The sequence below is a fragment of the Camponotus vicinus genome, unplaced genomic scaffold (assembly GCF_025532165.1).
Source record: "Camponotus vicinus isolate PSW18456_S1 unplaced genomic scaffold, iyCamVici1.0 SCAF_2, whole genome shotgun sequence".
In the NCBI taxonomy this organism is placed as follows: Eukaryota; Metazoa; Arthropoda; class Insecta; order Hymenoptera; family Formicidae; genus Camponotus; species Camponotus vicinus.
This window is the reverse complement of record NW_028141956.1, coordinates 17,113,869-17,127,001: the sequence shown is the minus strand read 5'-3', so window position 1 is coordinate 17,127,001 and position 13,133 is coordinate 17,113,869. Positions and strand designations below refer to the sequence as shown.

At 30.7% G+C, this 13,133-nt stretch overlaps 2 protein-coding genes across 2 annotated transcripts; both read right to left on the bottom strand.

Annotated features, from left to right (window-relative positions):
- Positions 1–663: 663 nt before the first annotated feature.
- On the bottom strand, positions 664–8,002 carry LOC145966557 (pH-sensitive chloride channel 2). Its single transcript, XM_083090697.1, has 9 exons — positions 7,411–8,002; positions 3,786–3,966; positions 3,435–3,664; positions 3,178–3,260; positions 2,735–2,890; positions 2,475–2,630; positions 1,769–1,934; positions 1,449–1,638; positions 664–1,233 (listed from the first exon to the last, which is right to left on the bottom strand). Exons 1-9 carry the CDS (start codon positions 7,707–7,709, stop codon positions 958–960), a joined length of 1,737 nt encoding a protein of 578 aa, XP_082946823.1. The 5' UTR covers positions 7,710–8,002; the 3' UTR covers positions 664–957.
- A 132-nt stretch (positions 8,003–8,134) lies between these two features.
- LOC145966555 (transducin beta-like protein 3) lies at positions 8,135–12,414 on the bottom strand. The gene is made up of 15 exons (XM_083090696.1): positions 12,239–12,414; positions 12,068–12,119; positions 11,797–12,004; positions 11,508–11,682; positions 11,246–11,416; positions 11,001–11,176; positions 10,718–10,917; positions 10,437–10,640; positions 10,165–10,354; positions 9,949–10,070; positions 9,694–9,852; positions 9,458–9,623; positions 9,149–9,373; positions 8,672–8,799; positions 8,135–8,447 (listed from the first exon to the last, which is right to left on the bottom strand). The coding sequence occupies exons 1-15, from the start codon at positions 12,253–12,255 to the stop codon at positions 8,250–8,252; spliced, it is 2,391 nt and encodes a 796-aa protein (XP_082946822.1). The 5' UTR covers positions 12,256–12,414; the 3' UTR covers positions 8,135–8,249.
- Positions 12,415–13,133: the final 719 nt, after the last annotated feature.

Below are 13,133 nucleotides of genomic sequence, written 5' to 3'. Positions count from 1 at the left end.
TTTAACGAGAAAAAAATATAAAGGTAATATCGTATCGTTATTTTTTTCAAGAATGTCTTAAAAAATTCCAGTTGTTTATTTACTCCGCACAAATATATGTAAAACAATATTATCGTAAGGAATTTACGCGATTTGACGGTTCTCGACCCTTCAAGCGACTGAAAGTGTCCTTCGTTCGAAGTCCTACGTCATTTCTCGAACACATATTCATTTTACCGTAAAGTCGCGCGCGCGCCGATCGTATCTTTTTAAAATTGATTGTATCTTTTCGCTCGACACGCACGTGGAAAGATAGGAAATGTTTCGAGGGCAAAGAAGGAAAAAAGAGCCATCACCCAAGATTTTGGTGATTCATTGTTTCTAATAAAAACGATTTGATTGTACAATATGATATAAAAGAAATGTTAAGTTCCTCTAACATGCCAAGTGCATTTGTATCACGATCAAACTTGATCTCTCGTGTGAAGGATGTTATATAAATTACGATATCGATAAAAAATAGCATTCGTTGATAGATGTTATATATAAATAGATATTATGCATTCTACACTCTTCTAATTCTATTTTGTACGATAATTTTGACCTTAATATTGGAAAGTATTGTAATTGCAACTTTATGCAAAATATTTTATTAATTTTTCATTCAAATTGGACTCTCAATCGCACATGTTAAAAAGTTTATTACATTAAGTCTATTACATTATTAGTACTATGCATATGAATATCAAATATATTTAAAGAAGAAATCAAAATTTTGTTCTCGTATATTAATTTGAATATAATTCCGAGTAATTTTATTCTTTTAACAAAAAACCTATTGTACTAATTGTAATAATTTCTGGAAAATTGCAATTTTTTACCTTTTTAATGGAAACGTCTGTCCATTTTTTACCATTTCTGTTTCCGTCATTCCAAGTTTCATTGCATGAATCAAATTGTACAAATCATTACAAGCTCTCAGATCCATATGAAAGACCAGTAGAGAATATTGAATATGATAAACGACACAGGAAATACTATCCTGCTGCGTTTGTCGATCCACTGAGCGATCTCTTGCGGTGTCATCGTTGTGAAATTGTGCAGCTTGGCGAGAGTCGGTCTGCGTGGAAATGGCTTAGGCGGCGGGGTACCGCTGTCGATGGTCGTGATGCTGCCGACAGAATCCGGACAAGGATCCGGATCCTTATCCTCTTCTATTCTCACCGACGGGATGTTGATCGTGCTTGGAAAACTCTGGAAATGATCGATATTACAATTTTGTCGAGGAAATTCGGGATATTAAGATGATTAAGATCATTTAAAAAATAAATGATGCATTTGAAAGTAATTTCGAGGTCATTGAAATTTAAATAAAGATTTAAAATAAAGATAACTGTTCTCTTTTCTCTCGAAGAGATTGTTTTTAAATGTAATTTACAATATTGGGAATTATTTAATCGACAACTCACGTGTACGGTGAGATAATTTTGACTCGTAAAGTCTTGCTCGCTGCTTGTATTTGTATTATCTAATGACGACCACGATCGCGATCGTTCTAATCCGGTTGTATTCTTCTGGAATTGCTTTCGCGCAAGTCGTGGCGTCAAAGTAGACTTAAGGATGTATTTGCTGTTGACCTTTTTCAATGGTACATTTTTTCTGTACGCATAAATATATATGTATATATGACATGTTGTCTCTAGTAATAAGCAGTTTGTATCAGTTAGCTAAAAGCTATGTAAGTATTAAAGTATATAAAAAAAAAGTCCTGAACAAGAATATTACATACTTTCTTCGGTATATGGTATTAACGAAGGCAAATTCGACCATCGCCGAGAACAGAAATATCGTGCAGCCCAGAAACCAAATCTCACTTGCCTTTATGTAAGAGACTTTCGGCAATGAATTTCCCACTTTCGAGGCGAGCGTCATAAATGTCAAGATAGTATTCGTTCCTGATGAAAATATATAAATCTCATGCGTTTAAAAAATATTTTATTATTATTCAATATGTTATTAATGAGAGTATGTCCCTGGCGAAAATAAGAAACTTTATAAAGCGTTAACAACCGTTGAGTGAGGGTTTTCTGAGAGTTTATATGCTTTTCAAACTTTGTAAGAGCACTTACATAACGCTGTTGGGTTTTGAATGCTTATCAAACGCTGCAGTGTTGCAATTTTTGTTCTACAAACTCTTTATATAATGTTACATGAAAGTTTTGCAATGCTGAGGTAACATTTTTCAGAGTACGTTCAGTAAACGTTGATACATCTTCGTGTACAGAGTTTACTCAGACTTTTCAAACGTTTACGTTTACGCTATAACGTACAAACGTCTTTTAAACGCTGCAGTGTTGCAATTTTTGTTCTACAAACTCTTTACTAATCGTTTTTAAACTCTCGACGAACTTCCACAAACGTTCATGTAAACGCCAAACAAACGTCTCATTTTTGCCAGGGACGTGTGTTGTGTGTGAGAAGAATAAATATTTTACCTAGAAGTATTCGCGGTGCACTCGCGTCTTGATGCAACCAGAAGGATACCCAAGAAATCACTACGATTAGTATAGATGGTACGTAATAATCCATCATGAAAAATCCCATTTCGCGTGCTAATTTAAATGTGATATTTATTGAACTGAAATTGCCGGCTGTAATCACATCATATGGTAGCTTTAGTAACAATGTGATTTATAGCGTATGCAGTATTTTCTTTATTAAATCAAATTAAATATTCCAATCAATTGAGTCTTACCAAAGTGCCCGTAATGATATTGCCACGAGGTATAAGATACCCCCGAGCTATTGGCCCAGGTGTCGACGAGCTTGTATTCCGTTAGATACAAATCGTTCGCAATAACAATCGGATCTTTATCCCAGTCCAATATCATTTCGTTCACATTATGAGTCCCTAATGTAGGAAGAAAAAATCATTCGCTTTGTTCATGCGAGATAAGACTTGGTATACATCGCAGAGGGTTGAAGTTTGCACGATGCTTTCTTGCCAGTTGACATAGTAAAATTAGAAGAGTTTTAGTTTAACTAACATGTGAATGAAGAAAACTGGTTTACTCTGACTTCTTGAAGTGTTGTTTTTTTATACTATTAGCTTATGTTAGTGATACATCAGTTGCTGGACAAAAAAGCACCGTGTAAATTATGCCTAACTGTATAATTAATGATATAATCGCAGCCTACAGCTTTCGAAGATCAGCGGGCACTCCTGCACATCAAACGGGAACTTTTCCAATCGGAAGCCACAATTGAGTGTCGCTTCCAGTCTGAAATTTAAACATACGTTTCTCCGTTTTTTTTCAATCTTTATTTTTATTTAATAATTTAGAAAATTTATATCAAAGTAATGTAAATAGAAAAAAAATCAAAATTGATTTAATCACTCGATTTTCATTTAACTATAAGATTCGTGATTCTTTCCAAGATATATCATTGAATACCTTGTATTTAAAATAACCGTGCCGTGAGAACTTATGGAGATGAGCAGATCTTTGACGCCACTTCCCATCACTGCTGAAGTACGTTCCTTCGCGACGTATACGGTAGGTGTCCAAATTAGAGCATGAGCGTTCTGACCGCCATATATTTGAGTCATGTAAGGAGCTATATCCGAAAATTTCAGCCGTTTATCAAGATATCGGAACTGCAGCATCAGATGCACGTCAAATTGCTGCAATCATTTATCATTTATTCTGTCTTTATTACCGATTCTCGCGCGGTGATATTTATACATATATTAGACATTATCTGTGTATAAGATATAAGATATGAGTAAAATTGCACAAGTATACCAGTTTGGCCATGTTTGATTTTATTGTGTAAATAAAGGCTTTCGTATAAATCTTGATCGGGTCCGTAGTGTTAATTACTCCCGGTGGCCTGACCATTTTATCGTAACGGCATTCGTTCGCTAATTCTTGCAAAAGTTCCGTTTGTGTCATGGAACTACTGAACGACGGGCAATTTCCGGATCTGTAATAAATTCCGAGTTTTCTTTAAAATGCGCGTTAAGTGTCAACTCTATCTTTAGAATTTATTAGATGTATATTTTAAGCCGAAAGACATGTGCTTTCTCATATGATTGCGCGATTTTAACTCTCGAATAAAATATAGGAATCTCTAGTAAAAATTTGCAAAAGTTTATGTAGCAAAAAAATGACAATTTCGATAAATTGAGCATTAAAATAACTTGAGGTATCTCTAAAAATTACTCCAAGAAGGAAGGTATTTGAAAGGAGAAATAAATTATTAAAAAGATATTAATAATAAGAATACAAAAATAAACAATGAATGCTTAAATATCCTTTTCTCAAGAATATTTTCTATTTAAAAACTTGGAAATATATCCTTTGGAAAAGAAATGCATAAAGTGATTTCAAATAGTTATAACTTTTTGAACAAACAGGAAGTATATATAAAAGCTTGCACGTAATATTAAATACAGCAATTGTAGCGAAACGCGTGTTATAAATAGTCTACAGATCTAGAAAAATAGTTTAAATTAATATTCTATACCTCGTCTCTTTGCACATGTGTTTTCGACTATTGTCATGTATTGTTCAGTAGTAAGTCATTGTATGTATTGTTCATCAATTCTTTATATTGATGTAAATGTTATATTACAGATGACATCGGCTACAGATAATTGTGCACCGAAACAAATTTTCTTGTCACTTGATGCGCATATGACCTGCTCATAAGAACCGAGTATTTTGTGGTTTATCGCTAATCGGTTTATTATAAGTCACTAATCTAAGTTATAAAAGTTCGACGCGTTATCAAATTCCGCGAAACAATAATTGTGTTCTTCACAAGCATGCATTGATCCACGTGATTAAGATTTTTGCAGAAATTATTATATGCTCCGAGTGTGCACGTGCTTCATTCGTAAGACGATGCACAAAAGAACGCCGCCGACTATATTAAGTTCTTATCTCACACTCTGTATGCTACTTGAATTTACAACGTTAAATATCTTCGTCAAACATCTTGTTTATATAAGATACCAGCATATTTATGTGTTCCTATGGAATTGTATGTACCAATCGAGATTAGGATTAAAACTCTCTCTGACGTTATACCGTGTCATATGCAAAGTATCATAAGGCACATGCTGAACAATAAACATTTGTACAGATAGTTTCAGTTATCGAAAAATAATCGAGAAAAAATCGATTACGAATCAGAATATTTTTGAAAAATATATTTCTAAAATCTCCAAAAAAATCTCTAAAAATATTTTTTCAATGATCTGAAAAAAATGTTCTTTATAAATTGTTCTTTATAATTTATTCAACGTGTACCTTATAATATACAAGATGCTTATTCATTTAATTTTACTATTTAATATAAACATTTTTCTTATTAGTTAAAAATATAAAAATGTTTCGAGAATTGAAAAGTTATTTTAATTATTTTAAAAAGAACACTTTTTATAGTATAACTTTGTTCTAGAAGTCAGCTTCAAGATTTAAGAAATCATTTTTATTTATTTTAAATGATTTATATATATCATATATAATTTCATTATTTTATATAAATAGATTCAGTATAAAATAAATGTTTTCCAAAATATTTTCATTTTTCAATAATTTTTTAATACTTTTATACGTAGAATATAATTATAAGAATTAAAAAAATTAAACATGAGATGTTACCATAGGAACTTTAATCTTAGATATTTTTATTTGCATTCTTAATAGCAATGAAGATCTTCCAAAAAAATATAATCAAATTAAGTAACATATTCCGTGTTTATAATATATATGCTATTTTCTATAGTTTTTTACTTATTAATTTATAAATTTCTATTCATTAATTTAATTAATCTCTTTTATATTGACAATTTTGTTGTATTTTATTTTTTTGAAGATATTTTTTTAGAACAAATAAGCTATTGAAGCTAGTAAACGCAATAATGGTGAGATAAAGAGCGAAAAAGATTGATGAAAAGACAAAAATTAAATTTAAATGCTGATATTTGAACAAGTGTGATTTGGATACGATGTTTTACTGTCAAAATAAGACAGGTTTCTTCGCGTGCGTGCAAAAACGTATAATAGTTCCCGGCAAGTATTTTGTTAATGATTTTTCTTAAACTTGTCTTTCCAAATTACGACGAGAAGAATTTTTGCGTTGTTATAAAAACACTCTCTCGCTACGGAATAATTTGCATTACTCTAATTCGTTAATGATACTGGTGGTTGATCGTATTTACGAGAACCCCGAAGGTCGAATGTTATGCGCTAATAACTTTGAAAGCAGTTATAAAATTTCACAAGGCTAAAAATAATATTACGCGAATTTTACCTTATGATGCCATATTTCCTTGTGATCTAATACGTATTATATATATATATATATATATATATATATATATATATATATATAAAACAGCTTCAGGTTTACGTAAAAGATACATTATTCGCGGATAAAACGAGAATAAGAAAAGAAATAAATAGCATTAACATATTTTCTTTTTCCTCTTCATTTTATACTATTTTGCAATGTGCAAGACCCTTTAGATGACGATGAAAAGATGACAATGAGGCATTCGCCGCGAGCAAGTAAACTTTGCGGTTTAGCAAAATTTATGAAGCATATATTTTATAAGAATCACTAACAACGTGACATTACCCAAGAGCTACTCCGCATGCAGCGAATAATCATCTTGTTTCTTGTAAAAGTATTTATTAAGATTCTGTTATTAATTTGTATTGTATTTAAATAAGCTAGCAGGAAAAGCGCTTTCGTTGTAAATTTTGATATTTTTTATCCAAGTACATATTATGCAATGCATATTGAGAAATATGTATTATATATATAATATATATTATATATTAAATTGTAAATATGTGTATGTGTGTGCGAATATATAAATCCTAACATTGGCACATTTATTTAGTGAATAAGATAGGAGTATATTAAATTCTTGCATTGGAATCACGTTTCTTCGGAATCATTATCTTTGATTCGCGAAAAATACATTTGAGAAAATTTTTAATGCAAAGAACTAATATATAAAAAATATATATTTTTTACATATCTTCAATATGCATTCTGGACAGCGCACGTTTCACATTTACTTTCGGTTATCGATATAATCTAGTTTTTATTCTATTTAATATTTTTAATATTAATATTTTATTTTATTAATAAAATATTAATATTAAAAATATTAAATAGAATAATATAATTTTTTAGAATAATAAAATATTAATAATATAAATAGAATAATATAATTTTTAGAATAAAATATTAATATTAAAAATATTAAATAGAATATTATAATTTTTTATTATATTAATATTAATATTTCTATTTAATATTTTTAATATTAATTTTTAATTTGTAAATTTTTAATATTATTTTTAATTGAATTTTTTTTTATTATTAAGGATGTAGAATACAGCTTACACTGTGGTCGCATTCGCGAACGATGATAACCGCAACAGATGAACGAAGAACGCCAAAATAAAGATCTTTCCTCCGAGAGTCATTCTTAAATTTTCCTCATCACTTAACTGTACAACTAATGAATTCCGACTGATCCTTCTTTGTAGCCCGCAAGTGTACTCCGGTGAGCAAATTTGTTGGAAACCAGACGCCCAGACAAACCTCACTCCCACTCTCTCATGGTGCTCCTCCAGACTCGTTTGAATTATACATGTATTTTCCGAGGTAATGTGTGAGATCATATATACATACATACACATTCATTATGTGTTTAAGGCTTATAATCTTGCATCTCTCATCTGTAGTGTTGTGTAATTTACATATCGCTGTCTAACACAATGCATTAATTTAAACGCGCGGCTTTAATATCAAATATCATTAAACGGTTCACTGCTTCCCAGAACAATCCGTCTAATGTGTAGTTATTTACTCATGAAAAAATGTTAAAAGCTCAATATAATGATTCATGATTCACATTTCTATGTAATGAAATTTTTCTTATCTCCCTCCTGAACTTGTAAATTTTATCACGATACGATTACGCATGAAGATATTTATATCTTATATTCATTTTCGTTTTTAGCACTATTATTGTACGGTTTACTATAAAAGTAATCACTTAAAAGTGTAATTTGTAATTAAATATAAATAAGGACCTAATAAAAAATCAGTCACAATACCCATATGAAACCTAAAATTATAAAAAAACGAAATTTGTATAATTTATTCTTACATATACTTATGTAATATTATATACATATAATATATACAACATACATAATATATGTATTATATGTAACTTAATTAGTGTTAATTGATACAATATCAGGTTTCATACGATTAACAGTATATGTTAATAAGTGAAGATCTTGCAAAAGTTTTGTCAATCTTTTAAAGTGTCTATCGGTATAAGGTATCACAGTTTCTAAAGTGGAAGATAAGCCTGGTATCTGTAGCTCCTGAGTTCCGATTTCTGCCATTACAGCGTTTATAACTATCTAAAAATAATAACAAGCAAAAAAAGTACAAAGACTATACATATATATACATATTTCATTTTGTTAATTAATTAAAGATTTTTCGAAAGTAATCGAGTAATCGAAAAAATCGGTTACAAGTTTAATTAAATAATTATATCTCCGTTAAAAATTAAAAAATTTTTTTAAAATCTCTAAACTTTAAATTAATAAATAACTAAACTATATTAAATCTTATATCATACCTGAGCAGCATGCGAATTCCGGCTGTTTGTATTCCACATAATTGCGCACTTGAGTAAGGCTTCTTTGCGAGCTGGTTTTAATTCTTTTATTATTTCTACAAGCTCGTTATTTCTTTTTTGCAATATAGCTGTTATAAAAGAAATATATTTTATGTTAAACGTATAAAAAATAAAAAACGCAGGCTAAGTATATAAAAAATATCTATACTTGTATACAACAAAAAAAATATTTAAATAGTTCAAAAAAGATTAATATGATAAAATTATATTATTTTATATAATACGAAACATATATATATATGATATGATAATATATATATATATATATATATATATATATATAAAATGTTATATGTAATATAAAAATGTGCATTTATCACACATATACACATACTTTTGTATCATCTGATATTAACATCACAACATTAAATCAGGCATAACGATATATTAATTGCTATTCAATATAAGTAGTTATACCTTCTATAATTTTAAGAACTTGTAACGGCCGTTCCATCTTTAGAGCCAATCGCAGCGCAGCTTGAAGCTCTTCAGCTTTTAGTAAATTGGCCAACTTTTGCTCTTCAAACACGAGCCGCTCTTTTTCCTTTGCAGCTTGCACCTTCTTCTCTTCAGTTACATCTCTCCAAATGACTAGCAATGAGTCGCTACCTCCGCTGATGATGTGTTTTTCATCTTTAGCAACTAAAGAAAAAGACATTACATGTTTAGTTATAAGAATATCGATTGTTAGATATTCTTGCACGTGTAGATCAGATATAGACTTACCCACAAGGGTCCAAACATGACTCTCATGTTGATCTAAAGTAGATATGCACTCAGATGTTTTGATATTCCACAATTTTAAAAGACCATCTCCACCTGATGTAATTAACTGCATACCATGCGACAGGAACTCTCCCCTTAAAACGGAAGATTCATGTCCTTCAAAGGTCTGTAATAAGAATAAGAACCAAGATATAATAAAATCTACGAATGTGCAAAATTTATTTCTCTTTTTTTACCTTTAGACAATTGAGTTCTGTCAAGGACCATAATTTCATTGTACAATCGGCAGATGTTGTTAAAAGCACTTGATCAACTGGCGAGAATCGAACGCACCATACGCCTCTTCGATGACCGTGAAACACTCCGAGTAATTGCAAATCCTCAGCAGACCACAGCTATAAATACAGTTATTATATTATTTCTAAAATGTCACACATATAATCTTAAAATTATTTATTGCACATATATAGGCAAGTTTATTGCAGTAATACCTTAGCAGTCTTATCTTGTGATGCTGTAGCAATTAATTTATCATTCGGCGAAATGGTTACACAGTTCATTTCTTTTTGATGTGCTAATATCGTATGGCTTATGTTTAATGACAAATCTTGCTCTGTAAATACCAATAATTATTTTACATTTATCTTATTCTCTATTTTACATACGTGTATATATATTTATATTTATATGTTTTCTTTTTAACATACTATGTGATTCGAGATTATTAGATAATTCCCATAGTTTTAGGCATGAATCTTGAGCAACAGTTGTAAAAAATGTAGTTGATATTTGAGATATAGCAACAGAACTAATTGATGCTGTATGCCTAACAGCATGTCCAATACAAGACACTATTGTTGTTTCTTTATCAAATAGCCATACACGAACACTATTATCCTATAAATAATAATTTTGTATATATAAGTGTAAATTATTATTATAATTATTATAATTATTAATATTGTTAAAAAATTGATACCTTAGCTGATGATATGAGTAAATTTACGTTCGCCGGAGTCGTAGCTAAGGCCAAAACACTATCACTATGACCACACAATAATTGACAATTCATAGATGCAATATCGTAAAATTTTATATCGCAACTGTTAGTCGCGAGTGCAATGTGACTGTCATTAGCTCCAACATATGCAACATCTAGAATTTCGTCGCTATAACCTACCAGCTGCCATGATTAAAAAAAAATGTATTAATATTTACACAAAATTATTTTAAATAGAATTTGATGCAAAGCACACTAACCTGCTTCTTGCATTTAAACAATTCTAATGAATGAATGATAATATTATGATCGACAGATACTACTGCAAAAATCTTATGAACATTATTGTAAAGTAAGTGGGTGATTGCTAAACTCCCTTCTTCCTTAGCTGGTGATACCAAAGAATTGTCTTGTGTATAAATCAGCTTGCCTGACTTCATTTCCCAGATTTTAACAACACCTAAAAAAATTTTTAATATTAAATTGCATTTTCTTATATTATTCGTGTATTAATATATTAAATCGTATTTGAATTGTTAATACCTTTCTCACCACCTGAAGCAACATATATATCATCTTTTTTACGTAACTCAATAAATGCTGGTAACGACTTGAATGGTATTATAAATGCTCCTTCTATTCCTTCATATACTGGTAAAATGCGTACTGATGTTCCAGATGATATGTCCCACAAGATCAGCACTCTATCTCTTCCTGAACTGTGTAGATTATTAATATTATGTTATATTATTAATTTTACTTGCGCAATAGATTTTAAAATCTCTTACCTAACTAAATAATTTCCTTTTTCATGGAAATTAAGAGATGTAACTTTGCTAAAATGTCCAGATAAAGTAACCTTTTCTTGTCCAGTATTAATATTCCAACCATGAATCTTTGTGTCATCACCAGCGCCAAAAAGAAGTTGTTTTGTAATATCTGGATGAAATTCTAATACACTAAATATAATAAAAATATTGATATTAATTCCGAATATTAGAGATTTAAAAATGTATCATTATATACATATATACATATATATATAATTACCTAGTTACTCCCTGCAGTCCTTTGAAATGATGTGTGCAAGTGTGATGTTGCAAGTTCCATAATCTGACAGCACTATCACTTCCACCAGATGCCATTAAGACATTATTATTTGAAAGAGCTATTCGTGTTATGGGTCCTTTATGGATAGATTTCCATAATTTTGTCAACTTATTATCTATAATTGACAAGAAAAGGAAAAAAAATGAATTAGAATTCCAATATATATTTATGGTATAACATATCCAAACTTGATCTAGAACTTATATTAAATTTGAATTTAAACTATTACCTTTCCAATCCCATAATTTGAACAATCCACTTTTGTGGTGAGTAAGTATACTCGTGTCATCATTACCAAGAGCAAAACAATTTATTGTGTCCTCCTGTTGATTAGCTTCTACCTCACCCAATGACGATATCACAGAGCTTTTGCTCACAGATAGTATCGAAACAGTGCCTCCTTTCTGACAGAATAAATACTCTGCATCTGCACTCCACTGTAAGATGAAAAGATTATTATGCACGTGATAAAAGAGAAAAATTTTTTTTCAGAAACTTACTTTTATATCGCCACCGGTATAAAATGCTCCATGCTTGCATTCCACTTCAAATCTGTAAATGTACATAATATTATTATCAAATATATGATACACACAGAGAAATTATAAAAAGGGGACTGAAATATACATATGCATATTCTCTTACAATGCATTGAATAAAATAATACTTACGCTTCTTTTATGCTCATTTTTAATATTATTCAAAAATACATGTGGATATACAAGATAAGCACGTGTTGTATCGGATTGCATTGGCCGCATTCAGCAGACTCAACACTCAACCGCTAAGTAGCAGTCGAACATGATTGGTTTCTACTTTTAGGTCCGACCAATCGGAGTCGAATTACATCGGAAAGTCTAGTAATGTTGCCCAACTGTTGAGTCCGCTGAATGCGGCCATTCCGAATCCCCCCCAGTGATGCCAGAACGTATACGCTGGCAACCGGCAACCGTGAGAGGGGAAGGTGGAGAAGGTGACGCACACGAGCGAAAACCATGTGTGAGCTCGGCGCTTCGGCTAGCTTCGGATAGTAGAAAAGGACAGAATACAGTTTTCTCTCTCCTTCCTACTAACCTGGCAACGGACGGGCGACACTGCCCTAAATGTTTCCCCTTACAGCTTTTTATATCATATATTTTTTATAACTGATAAATATATTATACATTTATCAGTTGTAAAAAAATATCGATATATTTTTTTCATATAAAAAATTAAATCGTATAATTCTTATAAACGAATATTGAATGCGTATACTATATATATATTAATATATAAATGAATTGTGAACATATACACACACACACACACACACACACACACACACACACACACACACACACACACACACACACACACACACACACACACACACACACACACACACACACACACACACACACACACACACACACACACACACACACACACACACACACACACACACACACACACACACACACACACACACACACACACATGTATGTGTATGTATATATATGTGTATATATATATATATATATATATACAGGGTGAGCCATTTTAATTAACGCACGCAATTATTTCGGA